This window comes from Trachurus trachurus (genome assembly GCF_905171665.1).
Source record: "Trachurus trachurus genome assembly, chromosome: 21".
Lineage (NCBI taxonomy): Eukaryota > Metazoa > Chordata > Actinopteri > Carangiformes > Carangidae > Trachurus > Trachurus trachurus.
The window spans coordinates 24,458,837-24,485,946 of NC_139899.1; the positions used below are offsets into that span (position 1 = coordinate 24,458,837).

The 27,110-nt window shown below is 41.3% G+C and overlaps 1 protein-coding gene across 1 annotated transcript; it reads right to left on the reverse strand.

Moving 5' to 3' along the window:
- Positions 1-27,074, reverse strand: tbc1d8 (TBC1 domain family member 8). The gene is made up of 20 exons (XM_083996174.1): positions 26,724-27,074; positions 18,756-18,866; positions 18,459-18,577; positions 17,796-18,024; positions 17,398-17,638; positions 13,388-13,595; positions 11,218-11,409; positions 9,327-9,476; positions 8,823-8,973; positions 7,536-7,750; positions 6,363-6,480; positions 5,390-5,675; positions 4,429-4,573; positions 3,973-4,071; positions 3,314-3,382; positions 2,914-3,184; positions 2,165-2,230; positions 1,957-2,043; positions 1,734-1,843; positions 1-642 (listed from the first exon to the last, which is right to left on the reverse strand). Exons 1-20 carry the CDS (start codon positions 26,848-26,850, stop codon positions 187-189), a joined length of 3,450 nt encoding a protein of 1,149 aa, XP_083852300.1. The 5' UTR covers positions 26,851-27,074; the 3' UTR covers positions 1-186.
- Between the last annotated feature and the right edge of the window lie 36 nt (positions 27,075-27,110).

Consider the following 27,110-nt stretch of genomic DNA (forward strand, 5'->3'; position numbering starts at 1 on the left):
CGTTGCCCAGGAAACGAAGAACACTTCCACATCGGACAGTCTGGTCGCACAGCTGTGACGCAGTCAGTCAGTCGAGCCCCTGAGTTGGGACACGGCTTCAGTCAAATGATACTGATACTTGTGGTTTTTTTTCTTCGTGAAGATATTTGGCTTGTGTCGCGGTTCTGACTGAGTCCGCCGCTCCGATCACCTGCTCCTGTGCTGCAGCGTGAGCAGCCCGGCCCGCTGGTGGTACTGCTTCTCCTTGGCCGCTGCGATCTGCGTCGACAGATCCACCGGCTTCTCGAAGAAGTTCACCAGCGACTGCTCGGTCAGCAGCGACGCCAGGATCTGAGCGTAGCTGATCGTCCAGTCCTTCTCCTCCGCTGCAGCCGAGCCGTCATCACCTCCTCCTCCTCCTCCTCCTCCTCCGGTGGTGACGCTCGCCCCGGCACCGTCAGCGGTCGCCACCTGTACGGGCTGCGCTCCTTTGGTCTCCTCTTCAGCGCTGACCTCTGACCCCGAGCTGTGCCCACGGTGGCCCGCCTCGCCGATCTGCAGCACGAGGCTGGTCACCGTGGCGATGGCCTGGAAGAGCTCGTTCTCCTCCGGGTCCCCGTGGAACATGCTGTAGAGCGACTTACAGAACTGGATGAACTCCCACTGTGGAGGAGGAGGTGAAAGGGTTAATGTATCATCATCATCCAACTGATTAGTGATGAAACTGATTGGTGCAATGACAAATATGTTGATCGATAATTTTGACTTGTCAATCCTTAATCAAATGTCATAAAAGAAAGAAAAAATGTCAACAATTAGTTGTTTAAAAAGTGAATATTTTCAGTTTTCTCATTTTAAATTGAATTTGCGTAAGGAAAGATAAAACAATTTATTCAAGAAGGCCAGCTTGGGGTATTGAAATTTGTGATTTTTCAGGACCTTATAGATTAAATTAATTTTACTCAAAAAATAATCCGTTGATTAATTGATAATAAAATGAGTTTGAGTAAGGAGAGTTTTGCAGTTGTTACTAAGCCGTGTGTGTGAGACAGACTGTCTATCAATAGATCAACAGGCTGCAACTGTAATGGTTGAAATATTCACATTCTTTATATATTGGCTTTGAACGGATAGTTCAACATTTTGGCAAATTGGCCCATTGCCATAAACCCTATAGTTTTAGGTTCATTACCTTTAATTGTCGGTGCAAGCTATTTTTAGAACGGCAGAGCAGAGCCGCGAGCTGCTCAGAGCTACGCTACGGAGGCTACCCTATGAGATAATAATGGAACGAAATAGCGATCTCATAGTGTGGTGAATGTGAAGGTCACAACTTGTCCACCAGAGCGTTTTGGAGTTGCTGGATTGTGTATTTGATGAGTTTGATGAGGGAAACCAAGAAATCTCATGAGCCTCCGTAGCGTAGCTCTGAGCAGCTCGCGGCTCTGCTCCGCCGTTCTAAAAATAGCTTGCACCGACAATTAAAGGTAATGAACCTACTGCTGGGCAATGGGCAAATTTGCCAAAATGTTGAACTATCCCTTTAAATAAGTTTTAGATTCTATTTGAGTTGATCGAAACAAATATATCAATGTAAATGCACAGAAAACATGCACGTTCAACATGTTCTCCTTCTCATAATGTGGCAACAAAAAACAAAAAAAGATGTGAATTAAAGGAAGCAGCTCTGACAGATGAGACTTGATGATCACCAGTGACTCTAGTACAACATCTGCTCCACATGTTTACTGCACCTGGTTCATGAGTGGCAGAGGCTTCTCCACATCCTTCTCCTTCTCTCTGGCCAGATCCTGCAGCATCTGCTTCAGCTGCTCCTGGTAATCTTTCACCTCACCTTCCACACCTGGAACAAGAGTCACAGTCGAGAGTCAAGACATATTGACACATAATTTGTGTTTTCTCTGTGGTTTGAACTGATAAAAAAAGAAAATCAATATCAGTGATGTCTGGACCAACCTGAGGGCAGAGTGACACAGAGAGGTCTGGTGGTGGACAGCAGGGGGCTTTTAATCCCAGCAGGGTCATCCTCACTCTCTGTCAGAGCTGCACACACAAACACACACACACACACACACATAGATTTAAAGTGAGTTGGTGAATTAGAGCTCAGACTTTAAACGGTTTTCACTGGGTCAGAGAAATAAAATAAAAATAAATGTCCGACCTGGTGGGATGTGAAGGCGATACAGCAGCCGAATCTTCTCATTTAGGTCTTCACAGTATAAAGTGTCTGAAAATGAGTAGACAGAGTTACTTTTCAGTTCTTCTTTGCCTATTTCATTCAGTTTTTTTATTTATTGGTGAAGTTAGGTGATAGACAAGGTGACATAAGGGACAAATACGTTACAACACATGGACTAAACATACAAACAGTCGACATAAGTACAGACAACGACAGGAAACGACGTGTTACGATGTTATGATGTTACATGTAGGTAGTATAAGTGTGTGTGTGTGTGTAGATGAGAGGCAGGTGGAGTGGTATTACCGGTATAATATATAATATGGTATAGAGGAGACAATAAAAAATAAGTAAATGCAGTATAAAATGTAAAGAAGAAAGAAAAGAATAGATAATAATACAGTAGTTTGCATTAATCTGCAATAAGGTATCATATATTCACATAGTATTGTGCAATATAATTTAAGCTAATGTAATGTGACAAGATGATGCAAGATAAGATAATATAGTACAGGGGAATACAAAACATTATAATATAATGTGCAATATGATTTAACTTAACATAGTGTGACAAGGTAGTGTCAGCTGTAGTAATATAATAAAGGGCAATACAAGACATTATAATATAATCTATAATAACATAGTATAAGATCATATGGAGTATATTTCATTCTTGTTAAATCAGCGTCTTTATACTTGGTTGTATCTCTGTTTTCCCCTCCTCCACCTACCCAGCCAGCCGGCGAACTCCCTGAAGGTGACCAGGTTGTCGCGGTCCTGGTCCAGCAGGGTGAAGGTGCGGTTGGCCACGGTGTCCATGTGCTGGTTGGAGCCGCCGGGCCACGGCACCAGGAGCCCGTACAGGCTCTTGAACTGGGGCCGGTCCAGGCGGTACAGTCTCTCCAGGTAGGAGCGGCTGGAGTCGCCATAACTCCACGCCGCCGCCTCCGCCGCCGCTGCAGAGCTGCTGTCGCCCCAGTACAGACTGATGAAGTGCTCCGTCTGCAGGAGGACAAAAGACAAGGGATCTCAGAGACATAGTTTGATTTTTTTAAAGGCATTTAATATCTCCTGTTAGTGTGTTTCATAGTTTAGGATATACTGTAAGTTGGGTGTTGAGGACCAATTTACCTTGAAGAGGTCGTAAACGTCCGCCAAGATCTCTGGAGCGATGGACACTTCAGGAGTCACCAGTCTCATCTGCACGGACACAAAAAGAGAGGAAAGATGGCTGTCGGTTGGTTGCACAGCCCATAATATACACCTCAATGTTCCTCTGAGCAGTTTTAAAGGGATAGTTCAACATTTTTGGCAAATTAGCCCATTGCCATAATCCCTAATAGTCATAGCAGTAGGTTTGTTACCTTTATATGTCAGTGCAAGCTATTTTTAGAACGGCAGAGCAGAGCCGTGAGTTGTTTTCGAGGTAAATTCATGCAAACTGCTGATGCGCGTTCCTGTCGGGGGCAGTTTTTCAGCAAGCAGCCTCTAAAACAACTCTGTCTCGTAAGGTTCCGTTATTATCTCATAGCGTGGTGAATGTGCAGGTTGTTGGATTGTGTATTTGATGAGTTTGATGAGGGAAACCAAGAAATCCCATTAGCCTCCGTAGTGTAGCTCTGAGCAGCTCACGGCTCTGCTCTGCCGTTCTAAAAACAGCTTGCACCGACAATTAAAGGTAACAAACCTACTGCTATGACTATAGGGATTATGGCAATGGGCCAATTTGCTAAAATGTTGAACTATCCTATCCTATCCTTTAAAGATACCCATCTTCCCCGTTTACTCACAGCGTTTTCTTTGGTGGTGTCTTCATGAGCCTGCAGCACTCGGATTCTGTGTCGACAGCGAAGCCTCTCGATCTGACGCACCGTCAGGTCTCCGAATTTCTGACGGGACAAAAGACAAACAACAGAAAAGAATGAGAAATTTTCATCCTCCATGAATTGTTAAGAGTGTGTAGGCGGGAACCAGAATCTGTAAAAACCTACTTAATCCCCCACAGGAAATTGTCATGTAACAGTGCTCCATTTCATATATACAAATAGAATAGAATAGAAATAATAATATAACCCAATAATTTACAATATATACATAGTCTATATTTGCATGCCATTTTCTGGACATCTGACTCATTGAATGATATTATTGAATTTAAGAGATCAGATTAAAAAAAAAAGAAGCTATGAAACAGTGAATTAAAGACCAACAACGTCTTCAAATGCCCTGATATCTGTGTGTCTCACCTCGTACGACTCGTTGATGAGGTTGGTGATGTTGGTGTGTCTCACAGAGGGAACTTCAGTGTCGCTGCTGCTGCTGCTCTCCTCTGCAGGAGGAGGGGAGGACGGAGGACAGGACGACTCTTTATTCCCAACCTGGTCCAGAAAACTGCAGAAACAGACACTTCACTTCAGACACAACGTTTACAGAACATAAACACACTTCATTCATAGATCTGAAAATTTGATTTGTCTTGAGGTCCTACAACAACAACACACAGACATTTTGCCCCTAAAATTTGAGACGGTGCAAGTAAATGTTTTATCTACTTGAACATGTGCAACTAGTAAATTTGCTGGGGTTTTGTTCTGTTTTGTTTTTAAGCACTCAAAGAATCTGGACTCTGTCATCACAGGTGGCAGGCCAAACAGTATGATGATCATGAATGAAAAGAAATGTGAATATTTGCTTTGCAATTTGATTGATTGATCGATTTGTGCCCCTAAATTTTCTGTCTGTGCACCTAAATCTTTAATTTAGGGGCCACTGTCCATAAAAGGAGTAACCCTTTGGAACAACCATCACTATAAATAAAAAAAATGTAGCTCAATCAATACATTTTCAAAAATGTATAAACAAGACATTATAATCACCTATCGGGAGTAAAATTTGCAGAATCTAGAATTTGAGCTTGTCTGTTCTACTTGGTCTTTTCTTTTGTTTTGCATGAAGTCATAATATTAAACCTGTCCGTTCTTGTTTTGTTTTGGCTTTGTTTTATTTTTTGTTTTTTTTGTTTTCTTGGTTCTTAATCTTCAATCATGTATAAGAAAACCTTTATGTACAAATGGTAGGCACGATAAGCTTTAGCTTCAGCCTGCACCTTTTGGTCCATGTTTCACTGACCAATCAATGTATATTGTCGGTTGTTTTTAATCGACCAAATATATAAACTCAAACTGTGCTCCCAGTTTGCAGTCGTACCCGGTGAGGATCATGATGGCCTGTCCGTCGTCGACGCTGGCAGAGAGCTGAGCAGCGTTGGCCTCCAGCACGGCCAGACCCAGCTGGAAGATGGCTTTGATGCCGTGGAAGAAGAAGCAGTCGACCACGCAGACGGCGCTGTGGAAGGGCAGCACGCTGAGGAAGAGGGTGAGGAACCAAGACAGGGAGACGGACGACAGGGAGGAGAGGTCGGGGACGTGCTCGGCCAGCTCGGGCAAACGCTCCCGGATCAACTCCTCAAACACCGACTGGTCCACCTGAGCTCCTGCAGGAGGAGAAGAAACCTCTGACATGTTAAATATCCAACGGGAGTCATGTGTGGATGTAGTCTAAATACAATACAGTCTAAAATTAACTCTATTATTATTATTAAAATGAGATTATCTGATTAAAAAAACAGCAATTTTAAACTTGCTGTTTTTCTTTCCTTTGACCACTAGATGGCAGCAAGAGACACACAGTGAGAGGATGTAGTGTTACTTAATCTTAAACCTTACTCATCAATTACCATTATGTGATTTTATCCTTTTAGTTTGATAAACACACATTCAAACAGTTGGTAACAGGCTAAATTTGTGTGTAGTGTGCTATTGTTCATTAAAAAAAGAAAAAACCTCCACCTGTGTTTATTAAATATCAAATCTATGTTCCATGCGCATGAAAAACACAGTCGTTGCTGAATCGAAGGTGAACATGGCCACAAACATCTGGACATTAACAGGAAGAGGAAATTGTTTCTAATGCGCCTCGCACATGTCATAAATATACAGCTTCACAAACACAGGAAATGGGCTCTTATTTTAGAAGCCAACAATAAACCGCTCAGACAAAACAACCACAGAATATAGAACAAACTGTTTGTGGTTACATGTGCTTTTAAAAGATGGGACAGCTGCTGAAACGGTGAGTGAATAAAGCTTTAATTAAAACCCTCTGACCCCTGACTTCTCACCTATGACTCTGCGGTTGAAGTAGTCGGGCAGCATCCTCTCACAAACAGCCACCAGCAGCCAGAACGCTTCTTCCTCTTTGGCATAAAGCAGCAGCACCGACGCCAGGATGTTCATGGACTGGACAGAGAGACAGAGAAGATTTGACATATGCGCTCAGTTTAAATTGGATTGGTAAATTTAATTGGAAAAGATAATAATTCTCTTTCCTTATTTTGAGAGATAATATATGAATTTTAAAATTAGTGCATTAATAGTGTATTTTAAATTTGTAGTTCAAAAAATCCTAGATTTTACTTAGGCGCTTTCACACCTGACCATTTGTTCCGAAACGGAGCGTTTTACGTCATAGATCGGTTAGTTTGGTCAGATGTGAACACAGCAATCAGTTGTATCGGTTCAGTTGCTGAATCGGAACAACTGCAGGTGTGAAAGCGCCCTTATTTTTATTGCAAACATGTTCCATCACATTACACATTTGTCTCAGTTTGAGTCAATATTTTTTTCCATGACAGCAGCTTTACATCCTCAGGCGGCAGTTAGTCATTACCATGAGCATCGAAATATCTCAGTAATATTAATACTGCTACTACTACTTATAACCTGATCAAGGTTAGTGCTGCTCAGAGACCACAACCTCCACTTTCAGAGATACCACTTCTTCTTTTTCTGCTGCTGCTGCTGCTTCTTGTGTTTCCACTTGTGTTATTTGTGTTACCTATAATATGAACATTTTAACAAATGAGTCCGATATGTAGCCTTTATCGTTTGGGGCTGGTTTCTATTGCTAAAGATGACATCAGCTTCTTGATTATTTGATAGCTGCTAGACTGACATATACTATAAATGCAGGAAATAACCTTTTTCTTTCTTTCCACCTCTTTGCCCTTGCGTGTCCGATTAATGCTGCTTCATTAAAGTGAATATTGCAGATGTTTATTCTGTATTATCAGTAAAATCTCTGCTCTGATGTCACCACTCTCTTCGGATCATGTCCATGTTCTCACCTGACAGGTCGTTTGCTTTGTTGTTCCTGGTTTCTGTTTGTTTATTTACTATTCGTTTTTGTCATTTGTCATTTTCTTACTTCATATAAAAAACAGGAAACTACTGCCGATTGTTAATTTCACTACATGATTGGTTTCCCAATAAACATATTTGAAAGAGGTTCTCACCTGACAGTATCCAATCTTGGGGTTGCGGTGTGCGTAGGCGGTGAGGACGCGTCTGAGCGCGGCGATGCCGGTGGGGTTTTGGAAAGCGGGGTGGTCCGGCAGGGAGCGGTGAAGGTCCCGCTCGATCTCCTCTGTGGCCAGGTTGCTGTGGCCCATCGACTTCTGCACCAGGCCGGCGTAGTAGCCCTGATGGCACTCCAGCTCCGAGGTGGCATCTGCACACAGCCAGGAGGAGATACTGTTAAAGGGATAGCTCAACATTTTGGCAAATTGGCCCATTGCCATAATCCCTATAGTCATAGCAGTAGGTTCATTACCTTTAATTGTCGGTGCAAGCTATTTTTAGAACGGCGGAGCAGAGCCGCGAGCTGCTCAGAGCTACACTACGGAGGCTGATGGGATTTCTTGGTTTCCCTCATCAAACTCATCAAATACACAATCCAACAACTCCAGAACGCTCTCGTTGACAAGTTGTGACCTGCACATTCACCACGTTATGAGATAATAACGGAACGTTATGAGACAGAGTTGTTTTAGAGGTAAATTCATGCAAAACCGCTGATGCGCGTTCCCGTCTAGGGCAGTTTTCTGGCAAGCAGTCTCTGCATTTACCTCGAAAACAACTCTGTCTCGTAACGTTGCATTGTTATCTCATAGCGTGGTGAATGTGCAGGTCACAACTTATCCACCAGAGCGTTTTGGAGTTGTTGGATTGTGTATTTGATGAGTTTGATGAGGGAAACCAAGAAATCCCATGAGCCTCCGTAGCGTAGCTCTGAGCAGCTTGCGGCTCTGCTCCGCCAACAATTAAAGGTAACGAACCTACTCCTAACACTATAGGGATTATGGCAATGGGCCAATTGGCCAAAATGTTGAACTATCCCTTTAAATCAGCTGCATAGATAACTCTCCCCAGGCACCAAATAAACAGATTATCCAGAATGATGAAAATGCAGATATTGTGTAAAACATCAATAATTTCTTCCTTTGTCTTGGTAACTGTATCCTTTTTTTTTTTTAATCCCAGGTTCTGTTTCAGTTCCTCCTAACGTCAGTTCATCACTTTCAGTTTCTGAGTGACGGCAGGGAAGTGAGACCGAGCAGAGGAAGTGACAGAAAACCAAAATAAAAGCTGTCAGAGTTTGGCTCTGACATAAAAAAAAAAAAAGGTGCTATAGATGTAAGAAGAGGAAGTGATGCCCCAGCTGTGTTCACACACCCCCACAGGGTCTCATACACATGGCTGCCCCCCCCCTCTCCCCTCCCTCTCCCCTCTCTCTCCTTTACCAGAAAGCGTCATCCACAGCTCCCCTCGCAGCGACTCTGGTATCCCCATGGCAACAAGTCTCTGGATCTTCTCTGTGCGAAACATGTGGACGCCGCGGCCGAACTCTGAGAAGTGATCCTCCCACAGCCGCTCCTTGGCCTGCTCCAAGCTCTGACGCCAACACACACACACATTCACACGTTGAGGCCTGTGAACTGCTTGTGTGACAGTGGAAAGGTGAGTTTCCCTGACAATGAAATTCTTACTCTGCTGTCCACATCACAAAACAAAACTCCAGCAATTATAAAAACTAGGTATAAAAATAAACAATTAAAAGCAACAATAGTACAACAACAACAATGACAGCAACAGTATTAATAAGAGAGAGAGAGAGAAGAGAAGAGAAAAGGAGGTATGATGCGTGTGTGCAATATGTATAATAAATAGTAAATAAATAAATAGTGTGCAAATTGTGTGTTTAACAGAAGCTGGACTCCTCCTCTCCCTCTTTCTCTCTCTCTCACCTTGTTGCCGTTCGTCCCCGGCTGGTTGTGGTGGAAGGCCGTCATCAGAGCCTCGCTGTTGACCGTGTTACGCAGAACCTGTTCCTCTATCTCCTCCTCGTCAGAAAACCCAGTGTCGTAGTAGAAGGTGTAGTAGGGAGTTGGGGAGCTCTGAGGAAACAAAAACACAAAACATGACAATAAGTGTCATGCATGTAACAAATTGAAGCAAAAAACTAGTGTCTATGAAGTATGTATGTATATTATATCCGACGCACACAGGAGATTGTATCCATGTACATTTATGCAATTGTGTCTATTAGCTCTTTGTCAGTTTCAATTGTTTTGTTTTTCTCACTACAGTTTTTTTTTTTTGAAAACTCAATAAAAAACAAGGTAACACTTCATAATAAGTAAGTACACACTATTAAGCATTAGTTAAGCATTAAATACTGAATCCATCAGTTATAACACATGAATACTCATTACTATGTAGTTTATAAACATAGTTAAAAATGTTTTACTCATCATTGATAAGCGCCAACTGTGTTAACAAACTACATACTAACGAGTATTCATTCAAAGTGTTACCAAAAACAATTTGAAATAAACAAGTGTGATGCAGAAATCTCTCTACATGTTAAAACTGAGAAGTTGGACTGTCTTCATCAGCTAATGAAACTAAAAACAGCACTTCCACTGAGACTACAGAGGATTCACCTGCTCCACATCTGCTCATTTAAAGTTTTCTGAGAGACTTTAAATCCTGAGTTTTCTTCAATGTCTTTTTTCTCCTAACACCACCGAGACTGACACATCTGATAATAGACGTTAGATCAGACGTGATAACGAGGAAACACCTGAATCTGTGGCAGGAAAAGAAAAAGCCACAGAACTGGAGGCGATAAACACCCACTGCGACTCATTCATGTTTTAGCTCCTTGAATTGTCACATTCACACTGTGAACATCAAAGTTTCACCACAACACGAGGCTGAACATCATCTCACCAAACAGTGGAAGAGGAGAATTTTTTTTAAATTCATAAAATGTCTTTAACTCTCAGCCGGTAGCAGCTTCCCTCTCGTACTGACTGCTCAGCTTTACACTTAACATCCTGCTGTTATATCATCTTCTTTTCTCTGCTCTCTGCTCAATAACTTTCTTTCCATGAGCCGCCCGTCACTCTGATGAACCAAAGACAATAACCCACTGACACCAGGTCTTTAGGGCAATTAACTCATTTAAACTGTATCGCATAACTTCTTTCGACCCATAGAGAAATTCAGCGCAATTACAAAAATCTTTAATTGTTGTTGTTGCGCTTCAAATTGTTGTTGCGGTTTATTTAAAACCAAAACTTCAAATCAAATGATGATTTGTTTGATGTGTTTACAATAAATGCATTGTCTATTGGTTTACTTTGTTACTTTTAATTGTAGGCCTAGTTGACAATCAGTGAGTACTTTATCAATTTGAAGTGTAAATCAACCCAGGCTGCACTTTTAGCTGAATTTGGTACCATTTCATGATTAAAAACCATAGATGGGTAAAAACATGCCAGATAATTTGTAATGAGTAGTAGTCAGCATTATTGGCAGTAATAGAGGGCCCCAAAATAAATATTTTGCTTAGGGCCTCGTGGAGGCTTAGGCCGGCCCTGCTTGTATTCAATCATCATCCTCAGTCACTGTCAATATAAATCCTACACACTGTGATGAATGTCAATATAAAAGCTGCAGACAGTAAATAACCTGTTCAGTTTCTAAAATACTGTATATAAGTACTGAAACAATGATCAAAAACCCTTTGACTTGCACATATATGACTAATAGAATAGATTCTAGTTCAGTTTTTTACTTTCTTTCTCCCTCAGAAACTTTTTTTCATGAATCAGTGAGATGAAAACGCACCACGCTCCTCTCCCTCTTGCTGCGGAACATGGACTGTTTCCACTGCAGGTTTTTGAGTCTGGAGTTGAGGCTCTCCACCAGCTCGTCTCTGTCCTGCAGCTCGATCAGCTGGAAAGCCTTTTTAGTCCGGATGCTCACGATGACGGGGTTGGGGAGCGGGCTGGTGCTCTCTGCTTTCTCTATGGATAACACCTGAGGAGGAAACACACACTTATCTACATGATATGGATAAGAAAGTAGGTCGAGTCCCACTGTTTGTGCTTAAGGCAAGGAGGTGGTAAAAAAATAATCTGGCAGGAAAGTGTAAAGAATGTGTTAAGGAAAATACTTTTTTTTCATTATACAGACTTTGTGTTTAAATATGACCTAATCAATATCACAGACTTGATCTTCAATAATAAAGTAATGCTTGACATACTTGAAATTTACCTTTTTTTCATTTGATGCACATTGCCTCGCTCAAATATGATCAAAAAACAATATTTTGTATAATTGAATATCTATCATATAGAATTGTCAATATGGTGCTGTCTACAAATATTGACTCGAATCTAGAAGTGAAAGAAGCACATGTAGATTCATGTATAGATCCTCTGCTGCTGTACCATCAATTAAAACTAAAGCCAACGCAGACTTTAAACAACAGACTAAATGAGGAAATCGACTGTGACATCACTACACAGCTCACAGAGCCGAGGCTCCACAGGAAATGTGCAGGATTACAAGAGACAATAGAGGCTGAAGAGGCCGCGGAGGAGCAGGAGGGGGAATTATTACTTATTCACAGCTACAGATTAGGTGGGAGGAAGTGATTATACTTTTTTTTCCAAAGACAATGCTTGAACAGAAAACAAGAGGAAATGGAGGATTAAACCGCAGCAGCTAGAAAGTATGAATGACTCTGTACATTGTTCACCAGCACACTGAGCAGCTGGCTGCATAATCTCTGCTTTTCACTGGGAGCGCTAAACTAAAATAGCTCCACAATAACAGTAGAATAAAAGGTACAATTTTACATGTTTTAGTGAATACAGTGTACTATTGTTATTGTGACAGTCAAATACGTCAGAAAATGACAAATAAATGTGTAAAATATAGAATTTTAAATCCTGACAGGTTAATTTAGTTCACTATTCAAAAGTGGAAACTGTCTCATGGCTGCAACAAACAACAGCCGCCGTCTGCACTGTAATGTGTGAATGTGTGAACTTTATCAACCACAAGAAACCAGCCCGATGTGTTACTGTTTAACCTGCAGCTTGCAGAATAAACACACATACTGTTAAACACCCTCATCTAAAGTACAGACGTACGGAGCCGGATTTGTAACTGTAAACTCAGTGGTTTGATTGCAGCAGATGAGGAGAAGTTTGTTCAAGTCACAAACAGATGGAGAACTGAAGTTTTCGACTGATTAGCTCACTGTTCACCTGTTGCTCTGTTGAGCGTCAAGTCGTTGTATTAACATGGGTTAATGATGAAAAGTACCAATTAGCATTAAGGGTGTGTTACTAATAATATTATATATTATAATAATAATATTATTTATATAAATATATGCAACTGTCATTCAGAAATTCTTCCTTTAATCTCTTCAAAAAATATCAGAAAATGAAAGTACAGACTGTTTCAATAAAAGTAGTAGTAAAATGCTGCAGTACGACTGAACACGACACCTGCTGAGGTTTGTAAAAACCTTCTTAAACCGTTTTATTGTGTATTCACCTGCTGCTCAGGTGATTTCCACTCATTGCACAATAAACCAGTGCTCCTGGACTATTGTTGCTTCACTTCCTGCAGGATTTTATAGTAATTTACTGGCATCATGAAAAGTTAAACTTGACCTGGTTTAATGTGGATCACGTGAAATGTTACAACCGGACTTTCCTGTGTTGGAAATTTATAAGAGGGAAAAGTGGAGTAAGTAAATTTACTGCACCTTCAACTTTTCTATATGAAGAACTAAGGACTTTATATTATATATATTAGTGGAGCATTTCATTTAGCAACAAAGTGCAGGTTTGGCTCACTAGCTGTCATTTCCCCCTGAGCTGAAACTGCACACAGGTAACGATGTTCACATTGTTTTATGGACCATTTAGTGGAAACGTGCAGAGCTTTAAGTTTTCCCGTCCCTTTTTTGACGTTTGCAATGACGCAGGTGCTGTACCTCTGAGAGGGGGATGAGGAGGGTGCAGCTGCCTTCCTCTCGGCTGGAGAAACACAGGTAGCTGTCGGTGGTGTAGAGAGTCCCCGCCGTGTGGCAGCGGGCGTGAGGCGTCCACACCGAGCACGACGCCACCTCGTGGAGTCTCTCGCCGCGAGGGAGACGAAACAGAGCCAGGACGTACTCCCTCAACGCCTGCTCCTCTAGGATCCTGGGGGAGAGAGGAAGGGGAGGAGACTTTAGATACAGTCAGACAGAAAGAGGAAAGAAGAAAATGTCTACTCTCTGGTTCCCTTTCACTCAGATCTACACACAGGAAAAATACAAACACATCTGGATACATCAAAGGACTGACAAATGATTGTATTGTTAGAAAAAGAGCAGAAGTGTTGAAGTGTTCATAAGAAGTAAGATAAGTGATCCATTTCCATCTCAGTGAAGTTTAACATCTCCTCTCTCTTCTTTCTGGAGCTCATACAATCAGAATAAATTAGGTTCCGAGCCTCTCTCCTGATTGGCCGACTGTTTTCTGAGTGATTTTAATAAAAACACAGCTGATTTCAGGTAAACAAACCTCAAGAGAAATCAAATCCTAACAGGTAGAATGATTGATCCAGGTTGGGCTGAGAGTGGTGGCTGCTTTGTTGTGACATCACAAAGTTACAGAAGTCGTGATGGCTCGTTTTCAGGCTCAGTTTGTGAAAACAGGCTGTGTGCATTTCTCTGCTTTAATACTTTCACGATATTAATACAATACAGAGCCTAGAGCTGATGTATAACCAAAACAGACAGGAGAATCTCCATTTTTATACAATATGGGACCTTTAAAGCAACAATACCAAACGCTTCTAGCTGCGGCAGGAAACAGCGATGGCACCAAAGTGTTACTTCAGTCTGTTCTGCTTTGCTTGTCACCTCAGATATGTTGCATGTGAAACAAAACTCACTTTGAAAGGTGCAGCAACTTCACAACAACTATTGGCAAAGAGAAAATAAAACATGTTCATAGTAATTTACCACAGAACGAAGCTGAGAAGTAACAGATACATATAGTATAGTGCTGCTTGGCTCTGGCTCAAGATTTGCTCCAGACCTCCTCCCTGGACCAGCTCAGACCGGTTCACTGGACAAAACTCATGTGACTTTTGTCAGGAGGGGACAGTTGGTTTGGTTTTAGATTGGAAATAAAAATTGAAGTCTGTTTCTATGATGCAAACCTGCATTTATCAGGTGTCAAATATCCTGTGATTTCTTTATGTATGTTTTAGTCAACACGTTTCTGACTTTTCAGATCCTCCATCTGACGTGTGGACAACACAGAGCTGCGAGTGACGAGCAGCGAGGACGTTCTTCTGGTGCAAAACAACAAATCTATTTTTGGGGTTCATGCTCCTGTCCCACAGAGAAAAAGGATGAGGTAATTCTCTTTGAAGGAGGAGTGAGGTCTTCAGTGTTATTGTCGTCTGAAAGCTTTAAAGTGCAAACACACAGGCACATTGTGCACATACGGATGGACACGGGGGCGGATTTGGAGCGAGCGTGGTGGGTGCGGTGTTTGTCTCTAGGCAGCGAACTGTTCCTCATTGACAAGACGCCAAGTCTGGTTTGAACCCTGAGGACATGAGTTCAGTTTGAAACAGAGCTATTTTTGTTTTTCTCTTCTCTGTGACCCAGATCTCACAAATGACCCAAATCAGTTTCCCCTCGGAAAACCAACACCAACAAGATCCCATATATAGATATATATTGTATATATACAAATATATAAATATATACTGTGTGTATATGCTACAGTGATGATAATGATGGTTAACCTTACTACACTTTTCTTTTTTTTTTAAACTCTGATCCTCCTTTTTGAATACGTTAAACAGGTTTTCAAGTGTTCAACAACTTCTAAGCTTTGTGCTTTTTAATGGTCTGTTATCATTATCATTAGTAGTAGTCGTAGTAGTAGTAGTAACAGTCTTAAATAATAATAATAGTCCTATATATAAATTTTTGGCACTTTTAAAATACGTATTTTGTTCATTACATATTCAAAATAAACATAAACACTATGAAGCATTAGTAAAGCATTATCAAACATTTAATCCATCCTTTATAATGCAGTTTTCCTACATTGATACTGATTAGTATGTAATATATAACCACAGTTTTAAATGTTTAACTCTGCATTAACAAACTCCTACATGGGCACGAAGCTGGAAAGTGAAGAGATGTGGAGTTTAGTCATAGTCAACGTAGTATTTCTTCATCTCATTATATTTCTGTCTTTGTTTTATTTGTTTGTTTGTTTGTTACTTGTGTCATTTAAGTTTCAACAGTCCGGTTGCAGTCGACTTCCTAGTTAAGTTTCCTCCACACAGTCTGGACTCTCCGTGGTTTCTGAAACGCTCCTTCTGTTAGTTTTTCTTCCTTCTTTCAATTTTCATCACTTGACTGATGCTCAGCTCCGTCTACTATAAATACCTGAACATATTTACAATTTACAGAAGAAAGACAAAAATAAAGAAAGTAGTCTTCAAGTCGTCTTCTCATCCGCAGGTTTAGTTTTGACTGAACTTCCTGTTTTGGTTTTGGGGTTTCTGCAAAGACAGAAATAATCTACCCTGCGTTTCACAGTGGCATGTGAGGAGGGAAGCTGTGTGTAAAAGAGCCAAACAGTACAATACAGTCTGAGCAGCCAAGGGAAGTCGGTTCGCTCCAAGACGGACGTTTTTACACAATACAAGTAAAAACATCTGAATGAAAATAAATAAAAAAAGACCAACACACAGCACATTGGGATCAAACGTGTGTGAGCAGGTCTTATCTGAGTCGGACGACGAGGACGATAGAAAAAAAACGTCTCGAAACCTCAAAACAAAAATCAAAATGTTTGAAAAACATTCTGATACAAGAGTCACGATTCGTCTTTTTTCATCTTCATATTAGAAAGAGAGATGCTCTAGGATTATAAGTTGATGCTACACGCCATAGTGTCTGATAGTTTTAGGTTAGGATGATTGAAAAAAAACCTTGAACACCCACACATGAATGCATGCAAACACACACAGATTAATGTGAGCTCTATCAGACCACTTCTGTAACTTTCCGAAACCAACACCCACTTCACGCTGTGAACGACCAGCTGTGCCGAGATAAGACAGCTCAACTTTTTTTTTCACTCTCTCACCCAGAAAAAAAAATCACTGTGGCGTTTAAGAACTCACCTGCAGGTATGGGAAGTCTTTGTGGACTACATACGGGGTGTAACGCCATAGAGGGGTGCAAGGCATGATGGGAAGGATAGGTATGTTGCATGTACTGTAACTGTATTTTATCAATGTTATATTTTATTTTTATCTTTTCAGTTTTTTTTCATCCGTCCTATCTATCTGTTTCTCCTTTTTACTTTCTTAAACAGAATATTAATTTGTTTATGCCATATCTGTGACATTTGAAATGTTTGTAAAGATATGTTAATAGGGATGTCACAATTACTTGTTTTCACAATTAATCAAGGTATTAAACGCCACAATTAATTGATCGTAAAGATTCATAAATACCGTCACTTTCCGAAAAAGATTATGTTGGAACCATAATCGGCAGATGTGCACCAAAGTAAAGGTAAATGCACAGATACTGGTCCATTTATCTAAAGTAATGCTGCATAGGAATTTAAATGTTTGCGTGTCATTTGTATTGTAAAAAAATGATTACAATAAACTTAAAGATTTGGTATAGATGACAATTAATGACTTAAATATTTCAAACACTTCCCCCGGCGGATTAATAACTGGTCCTATATTAAGAGATTAGATGTAATTATATTTTGACTATATTTAATTTTACACAGTGTTTTGCATTGTATTGATTAATTAATCGTAATCGATTAATCGTACCAAGAAAATCTGTAATCGTGACATCACTGTTAAAACAAATAAAAATTTGAATGACAAAAAAAAGAACTCATCTGAAACTTGAATTTAAATGAATTAAAAAACAAAGTCAAACTTATTGCTACTGACCTCTTGGTGATGCGCGCCGGCTGCTGCAGGACTCGGTCCAGCTCCAGGCCTTCGCTGTCCAGCAGCCGCCTGAGGGCGATGTCAGCCAGCTGACCTATGACCCCGAACGCCTCGGCCAGGTTCAGGAACATGGAGAACTCCCTCTGCCGCTGCCGCGTGTTGACCCGGATCGCCTCCGTCATCAGGCCGGTGGAGACCCGCTCCAACCGCGTCACCTCCGCCCAGGGAATGACGAATTTCACTGAGGAGGGAAGAGCAGCAGAAAACGTATGAGTAACACTAAGAGGAGCGAGGATCACGTATTAAATACAGTATGTGGCGTTTGTCGTGATAGTTGTGGATCGTGAGGAGCGACTCGGTTGGTTTGAAAATCAGAGCCCTCACTTTGGTGTACAGACCTTCCTTCCCCAGCAGGAAGGAGTAGAAGGCCATGTGGTTGATGCTGAGGTAGAGGAGGCCCTGCCGAGGCACCCGGCCCTTCCAGCAGCAGCACGAGTAGTACGTCACCAGCTTCTCCGACGACGGGAGGCCGAAGCGCAGCTCGAACTTCACCAGCGCCTCCCTGAACTTCTCCGGGTCGTCCTCCTGCGCCGCCTGTCGGCCCCGGGACTCCTCCGCAATGAGGCCCTGCAGAGGAGGGAGGTCGCACGCATTACTTCAGATTTTAGCTTTTCTTTTTTCTTTTAAACTTTATTTTTAGGAAGTCATTAGTTTTATATTACATATGGAGAAAAAAAAGAAGGAAAAGAAAAGAACATCAAAAAAGGCAAGGATGGAAAGGTCCTTTTTGTTCTATTTGCTCATAGTCTTTCCTTCATATCCAAGCCTTCTCATTTAGGTGTACAATAAGCATTGAGAGTGTACATCAAGTAGGACCTTAAGGGACACTGTACTCAAACAAAAACAAAACACAATCAATCATATTAGTAATTGAGGGCCACTTATTCCAGATTTTAGCTTTTCATCGTCATATAATCTCCACATGTTTCACTCTGATCCAACAAACACTAAATCATCTTCTCTAAACTCTCTCTCTTTGTAAACATATCTCATCATCACACCTTGACTTTTCCTCTGACAAAGCTGGCGACATCCTCCTTGTTCTCAAACACAGACAGAGAGTGAAGCAGGTTGTGGACCAGCCAATCCCAGTGCTTGTTCACCTCCTCTATGGCAGCCCCTGAAGGACATAGAGATAAAAACAAAAAACAGAGAGGGGGATTTACCAGCTAGTGAATTAATCAGCTGAGGGAAACACAGAAAACTTCCCTGGAAAATCCCAAAGCAGATGACAATAAACAAAAAGAGATGACAGAAGGAGGACACAACACTTTCAGAGACGTGATGGTTCAACTCACCGCTGGCGATGACCCAGCTGATCTGGGAGCCGGGGACCTGGAGGAGGATGCGGAAGGGGGTGACCCGGGCGTTCGAGTCCAGCACCGTGTCCAGGGCTCCCACCAGGAGACCTGCAGGCCGGGAAGAAAACAGGAATCATACCGGGGATCAGATTTTGTGAACAACACAGAGATTATTACTACATGTATCCAAAGTCACACTAATGTAAGTCCACTAATTTTGTGGTACTGTCTATACTCTGCAGCACAAAGAAAATAGGCAACAATGCAATAAGAGCAGTATCTACATACAGCAACACACTAAAATCCTCCACAATGCATGAAGAGTGAACTGTATGTACAGTATGTATCGTGTGTAGCCACTGAGTTAGCATAACTAACGGTACATTATATATATATATATATATATATTAGGGCCGGGACTTTAACGCGTTAATTACGATTAATTAATTACACAAAAATTAACGCGTTAAAAAAAATTTACGCATTTTAATCGCACTTATTAAAAAATGATTTTTTTTTTTTTTAATTTTTTTCTCTTTTTTTTTTTCTCACGTGTGTCTACGTGCGGTGCGCCCGCACGCGAGAGAGGCGGCAGTTTGAGAGGCTGACTGGCAGAGATGAGAGCTGGTGAAACGCTAGCATGGTTATTTAAAACACCATCTCTGATCTCTGCCTGCACATAGATACACAGACACGGGCGCGCGCTAAATGCGCTATATACTGTAGCGCTAATTGCTCCGCTGCAGCGCTATATCTATGACCTGTCACTGTCACAGGTGCATCTCATCTCATTATGATAGGACTTCACCCTCAGAGCTGTCTGTCTTCAGACTGTCCTGACCTGTCCCTGAACATCACACAGGGACAACATGGAGCTGCCTGTGTGATTGGTTACTGAGTTTTATTAATGTTTACATCAGGCTGAGTTCAACAAATCAGTTTATGCTACTGTGATTTAAGTAGCCTAGTTAAATACTACAGTAATCATCATAGTGTATTGGCAGGAAAGACCATTTAATCTGTATGTATCAAATATCGATTAATGAATTAATCGATAATTTGCATCCCTAGTCTGTTGGTCTTAGTTAAGTACCACCTTGAATGCTTAAGCTTATGTATTCAGTCATTCAATGGTATACTAAAATCCATGTGAAAAAAAAAATGCTTCTCACTGTTCTCAGGTCAAATATTTATATGCGATTAAAATGTGATTAATTGTGATTAATTAATTACAAAGCCTCTAATTAATTTGATTAATTTTTTTGATCGAGTCCCAGCCCTAATATATATATATATCATATATTCAAAAAGTTGACATAATCAGCAGAAAATAATTTATTGGCAAAAAACAAGCCCTTCAAATATTAAAAATATAAAATTTCTCATTATTTTATCAGATCAAATCAAATCAAAGTGCTTTGACAGAAAATAATGTGACATTGAAAATGATAATAATTGATATGTCCACATGTGCATCCGTGTAAACAGAGCAGAGGTACTGTAGACACATAATGTGGAACTCAGTATAAGTTTTATTATATTACACTATACTATGTTTATGATCCATAAACTAATTCAAATATAAACATATTCAATCAACACAACCACAGTGATATAACTATATAACGATGTGAGTGTTGTTTTTCAGCCTCTCTTTCTGTCCCTCACAAAGGACGGAGAGGTGAAGAGTTCACGTGATACTTCACAGATGGACGACACAAGTACAGCAGCAGCTCGACAGCAGCTCAGCGAGGACGAGAGGACGAGAGGACGAGAGGACAGGACATCTCATGTTTTAGCAGAGCTGTTGAAATGTACAGCATGTAGGACACTTTTTAAAGCAACAGCATCAACATAATTTTTGATGTGCCTGATGATTTAGACTTTAAGTTGGAAACATGCTGTTTATCATGAGGCTTCATCTGTTTCTGCTACATTAATATTAATCACATTTCTTTAAAATTCTGAGTTGACAGAATATATTACACCAATTTATATTATATTTTATGTCTTTATATGCAAATGCTGTCAAAGCTCAAATATTCAACAAAATTACAGATTTTTTCAGTTTTTTTAAAATCAGATTAAACCAGATATCTGTGTGGTTTGGATTGTTGGTTGACCAGAACAAGACACCAAAGATTTTCTTTGTGTTTTACAGATTAATTGATTATTCAATAAGATAATATGACATCCCGTACACTAAATGCTAAATAGAGCTAATATGACAGCCGTGTCAACGTGTCACAGCGATGGAAGCATTTCTGATAACATACATATTTACTCAAAGGCTTAAAGCAGAAGTGAGTGATATATTTGTGTTAATATAAGTCTTAAATAGTTATATCTTCCGACAGCAATCACTTACATAGAGTGTTTGGACTGAAACACGGGTCTCTCAGTCACTCTGCTCTGCTCTGAGCCGAAGAGAAAACATTTATCGTATCCTACAGTTTTTATCCAATGAGGAGAGAGAACGGCATGCAGGGCTGTGTGTGCAGCCAAGGAACGCCGTGAATGTGGTGACGTAGCGACGAGGACTGTTATGGTGCGTTCAAGGAAACTCGTATTTTTCCGACCGTGAAGTGGTACCAGTTCGATCTGGTACGAGTTCACGGGTCGGAAGTTACGAGTGGCCGTTATAGTGACTTTCACCGGTAAAACAGGTCGGAAAAACACGAGTGGGTTGCCTGAAACGCTACAAAGTCGTAAGTTGTGACTTGAAGCTGTAATTTACGATTTCAAAAGCCTGCCTGGAACGCAGCATTAGCGAAAACGACCGGATCACTCACTTCTGCTTTAAACACACAATACAGAGGGAGAGCTGCAGGGGAGGAAACATGTCACTGGTTCTTATCACAGTTTAGACGAGTGGAGGACCTCAGGGTGTTGTCATCACTCAGGTAATAAACTCCTGTCTCTTCAATTAATGCATTTTTTCAATGTAGCAAATGGGAACGGAGCAGGAAGACACAGATCTGTGCTCTCTCTCTCTGACAGACTGAAGCATCACGTGACTCCATCACTTGGCGAGCCATGACTAATGTCCGTCACGCCTCTCCAATCACAGCTCTGTTATAGTGGCCCTTTAAATTCTGCATTTCCTGCTCTGACACAAGCTGACAATATACTGCATTTTTTTAAAAAACATGCTTCAGATTACAGAAATAGAATTGTCTCAGAAAGGCAACGAAAAAACAAAAAACCCTGAAGCATCCTGACAATGACGCATCTATAGTTTAAACATGACCCACTGTTTGAGCATCAGTGTTGGTTTAGCGCTCATGTTTGGTTCTGAGTGAAGAGACACAAAGAATGCATGTGGTCTGAGTGTGGTGGCATGTGACTGGGTGTGGAGGCTTTTTGGCTGCTTGTCTTTTTGTTTTCTTCTTGGACATCATGTTTAAGCTCTAAAAACTTTAACTTTACATAAAGACTGAGCTCAGCGTGTATGAAGCTGCTCTGGGTAAAAATAAATTATAAACTTCTTTAACTTTTCTGACTCAGTCTCAACTCCCAAATTATTTAAAGGGATAGTTCACTCAAAATTGAAATTTCACTCATTATCTACTCACCCTCATGTCGACTAAGGGTTGGGAGAACTTTCAGAGTCCTCCGTGGCTTCTCTGAGTTACAGGGGGGCTCGGCGCAGCACTGCATGTCCATATGGCGGTAGCAAACGGGGCTCTTTTCGGAACAATTTCTCATGTTGGGGCTTCAATACAAGAGGGACATTACAGACGAGCACTATGGAGGTATTTGGATGTTTTTTGGTGTATCTTTTTGGACGAAGGAAAGTGAGCTTCGTTCGCAACCGTCATATGGACATGCAGTGCTGCACGGAGCCCCGCTGTAACTCAGAGAAGGCACGGAGGACTCTGAAACTTCTCCCAGCCCTTAGTCGGCATGAGGGTGAGTAGATAATGAGTGAAATTTCAATTTTGAGTGAACTATCCCTTTAAGATAAAAGGAAAACACTCACACAATCTATATAATATGAAAAATATATATATAATATACAGTGAAATGCTCACATATGTTTTTAATATTTTCATTAAGCACAGCTGCAGTCCATCAATAATATCAGATGAATTCAATCAGATGAGTTAGTTAGCCTATAACTTTTTGGACATAAACTTTTTTTTCTTTTTTTTTACCATTTTCATTCATTTAAAATGTGTATAGCTCTATAATAACATGAAAAAATAAGAGTCTGAAGCGTTTCTGACCCAAAACATTACACTCTCTTGTTTTGGTGATAATAATAAATTATTGCTCTGGAGCTGCTGTTGGTGTGTGGACTTTCCTTTTTTCTATAACAACATCCCCCACTACATGACAGTTATTATGTTAACATAACTGCTGCAGGGAAAATGTCTTACACCAGCTTGGCTCTTACCCTGTACACTGAAGCATGAAGATATAATGAATGATTGGTAGTTTTTAATCATGATATACATAACGATGACAAACCTCCTCTGGACGTCTGCCAGCGGCTGATTCACCACTAGCTTGTGCGTGACCTTTTGAGGAAGGCACAAGTTACTGTAGTGTGTTTAGTGTATTTTACAACAGTCAGGTCTACACACACTCACAGACTTTAGACAGAGCTCCAACTAATTCACTCATGAGTCATAGTTCAGGACCAAACTTTGAGATTTATTTCCAAGACGTTCAGTCCAGACAAACAGAGCTGGCTTTGAAGAAACTGGCTGGTTTGATGCTGTTCACCCCGTTTCAGAGGAAGCTTTATCAGGCCGATCAGCTGAGTGCACCACAGCTAATCACCCGCCTGCATGTCAAAAGTTATGACTGGACAAATGGGGGCAGCCGGTTGTTTGTTTGTCTTGTGGTTACAGGTGGTTCAGACAAAAAGCCACACAAAAACTAAAAAAAGAGACACATGAGATCTCAGAGCAGAGCAGAGGACGAGGGAGCGGTCTCGCTGAGCTCATCATGGTTGTCTGACTAAAAAACCTGCAGTGAAGCAGCAGAACCACAGCTACCGACCCCGAGAGGATTTCATCAGAGCGGGATTTTTTTGGCCAAATGCTGTTGAAACAGCTTTAAAAAGTGTTTTTTGTTTATTTTATATCACGAAAATGTCAAATATTAGTCACAAGCCTCCTTGCAGGTGGAGAAGTGTAAATATAATCTCTCCTCCCACCCCAAAGCAGACGCCTCTGGCTCTCAGCCAAACGTAAACCACATCTTAAGAGTCAGAGTCGACCTGCCTGAAGCCGAGCACCCGGCAGCCTGGCAACACAAAACCATCCGTCTGTCACCACAAAGCCCAGGAGGGGTTCACACACTGCTGAACTTTCCAGAAGTGAAGGAAGAGAAGAGGAGAAGAGGAGTCGATATGAATCATCGCCTTTCTCTCCACAGCACAGCACAACACAGCTCTGCTCTGCTTCGACTGTATCGTCTGCTTTCATCTAACTGAATTAGCTCTCTGCCCCTTTCTCTCGTCCTGCTTTCAGAGCAGAGCGTTAAATCAAGAGGAACAGGTTGAATACACAAACATTAAAGGCTGCTGGCTGGAAGTGTGTGTTTCAGCTCTATAGAGAGAAAATATTTGGTTAGAAATACATTTTTAAAAAAGAAGCAAAGACTGGTATGAAGGGAGTGATCTGCTGCAGATGTTTAGTTGCAGGGTGTGATAGCAGCTTCTGCTTTTATCTTAAACAGCTGGAAACTTAAGAGAGATCTCCGTTGTAAAACAGACGACTCAGCTCCTCCCGTGCAGCAGGAATGCCAAAGTAAAGGTCATTTAATTAGTTAATTTTAAACGCCGGGACAACAGGACTTGACCCTTGACCCGCTCTCACTATGGAAACCGAGGGAACAAACAGACACACACAGGGTAAAAAAGCTCAACCAGGAAGTCCCTGCTCTATTTCTCGTCTCTCTGCTGCTTTATTATTATTATTATGAGAGGAGCTGGTTTCATCACAGGGAAGAGACCGTGTGTGAGTCGAGCTGGTTTTAATGATATGAAACGTCTGTCACCCGTCACATAAATCTAGTGGAGAGCCCCGGCTCTGCGTGTGACAGCAAATCCTGTTGTCCTGATACAAAACACAGAGAGGAAGCGAGACAGAGGAAGCAGCAAACAGGCCACAGCGGCGGGAAGCTGTCGGACCGACCACAGCTGCAGCAACCAGCATATTCACACACACACACACACATCTCTATTATTATAATAATGATAATAATAAATGATAATAGAAGGAGGGATTGAACTTGTTCTGCAGGTTTTGAACGGTTTGAATCATGACGAGAGGATTTTCACCTCCACACCATCACCATCCCAACTGATCCCAAAACCTGTAGTTGTCCCACAGGAAATTACAGCTCCCTCCCACACACACACACACACATACACACACACACATTTATTGTCTATAGAGAGGAGACTGAACTGACAAGTTTAGGGATTTTTTACTGCACTACTGCAACTACAACGACAACAACTAAAAAACAACTAAATATCCTTATTAATTTACATTTTTTCATTTTAATAGAGTTATTAAACTATTATATATCATACAAGTATAACTAGCCTACATAATATGGAGGTGATAATTTCAGAAGAACAGATTTACTTTGTTAGCACTTTATCTTGACAAGCCTCAAACAGGAACAAATCACTTGTCAGGATTAATGTTCGATCCACTAATCTGTTAATTACCTTGACATTTAAGCTCCATTATGAAACTTGTGCTGTTTTCCTAAACAAAGTGATGTTATTATATTGTTTCCTGACAGGTTGAGGGGCTGAGAAAACATCGTGTAGCCTATATAAGCCTGACTTATAGATAAACCTCAATGTTTATTCTGTTCCGCTTCATAAATCAATGAATTAGAGCCACACAAATCTCATGCTAATACAAGTCTGGTTTAGTTAACATTTACAACAGGGTGTGGCTTTATATGAATGAATCTGTCACAACAAGTCCAAATGTACAGAAGACACAGGTTTATGTAGGAAGACGACCGACTTAACAGGACTTTGAAACCGTTAATTTACTGACATGTCGACACCTGACAGTAGAAAAAGTGGAAAATAAAGTAAATTAAATAAACATAAAGTCTCAGTAGCTTTGTTCTTTTAGTCTTGGCTCTTCTGACTGTTTACAGTGAGAGTGGTTTGACTTTTGACCCGTCCCTGCCCTACATGCACACATCGTCTCACACAGGTGCGGTGCCTCTCTCGGTTCAGAGACCCGTGTTGTTCGACACTGTAAGAGGAAGTGAGAGTGTTTGTTGTGAAGCAGAGGGGTGTTTATAGATATTATCGATTATAGAAACTAGTGTTGTGCGTCTGATGGGGTGGTAAGTCTTGAGCTGAGCTGAACTGAGCCTTGTGGTTTGGAGCTGGAGCCTGATAAAGGCCAAGTTTAACCTGCCACATAGTTATAATGATGGTCACAGTTGGCATAGTGATGCACAGGACCATGTATCTGGAGCAGGGCCTTCTTGTTGATTATAAAAATCCTGGATGTCCTTAAAGTCTGTTTAACTCTTTATTTATTTATTTTTGCACATTAAAGTTTTATATTTAGGCCTATTTTTATGTGATTAATACAGTTGCACATCTAAACAAGCACTCCTGGTTTGTTGATAATGTCCATTATCCAACTTACCAGTTTGCATTATGAATAAAGTCAGATATTTCCTAGTAAAACCAAGTTATTCTGTTAATCTGGTGAACTCTTAAATTCCTGTTAGGACCCCCACCCAGCCACCCACCCACCTCGGACACACCCCCCTTGTTTACCTGCTGGCTGTGTGAGGCCTCGTCCTGTTGTCCATTTTTTCACCTGTTCCCTTTACAGTTCTTTTCCTCATAGGCCTCTACTGTCATTGTTTACCTGTATTAAAGTGTATGTGTGCTCGTGTATGTGTGTGTGGCCTCTCCTGTGTCTTGTTTGTGTTGTTTGTGTGGTGGTGGTTGTTTACCTGTGATCCTGCCGGTCGACTCCCCGTGTCCTCTCCTCCTCTGCAGGAGGAAGAAGTCGTTGCTCCTCTCGGTCAGCCACAGCTTCAGAGCGTTTTTCAGCAGAACTTCCTCCGGGTTCAGCCACATTTCGTCCGGCAAAGGGAGGGACCGGGAGGGATCGAGCCCAGTCCGCTCCGCTCCGCCGTCTCCGTGTCCTCAACTGCGTGTGTGTGTGTGTAAAGTTGTGTGTGTGTGCCGGTCCTGCGGCTCGATATCGGTCCTTTACAGCGGCGGGGTTTCGGGCTGGTCCATGACGGTCCTGCGCTCCCCCGGACAGCTGCAGGTCTGCTCTGCTCGGACTTCCTCGCCTCACGTCTCTGCTGCGCTGCTGCTCCCTCACGCCCGAT

Excerpts from the sequence above, each read along its gene's own strand:
- tbc1d8 (XM_083996174.1), bottom strand. The coding sequence starts at position 26,850 with ATGTGGCTGAACCCGGAGGAAGTTCTGCTGAAAAACGCTCTGAAGCTG. Across the intron at positions 2,044-2,164 it reads TCGCCTTCACATCCCACCAG|CTCTGACAGAGAGTGAGGAT; the intron begins GTCGGACATTTA and ends TTGTGTGTGCAG. Across the intron at positions 643-1,733 it reads CTCTGCCACTCATGAACCAG|TGGGAGTTCATCCAGTTCTG; the intron begins GTGCAGTAAACA and ends CCTCCTCCACAG.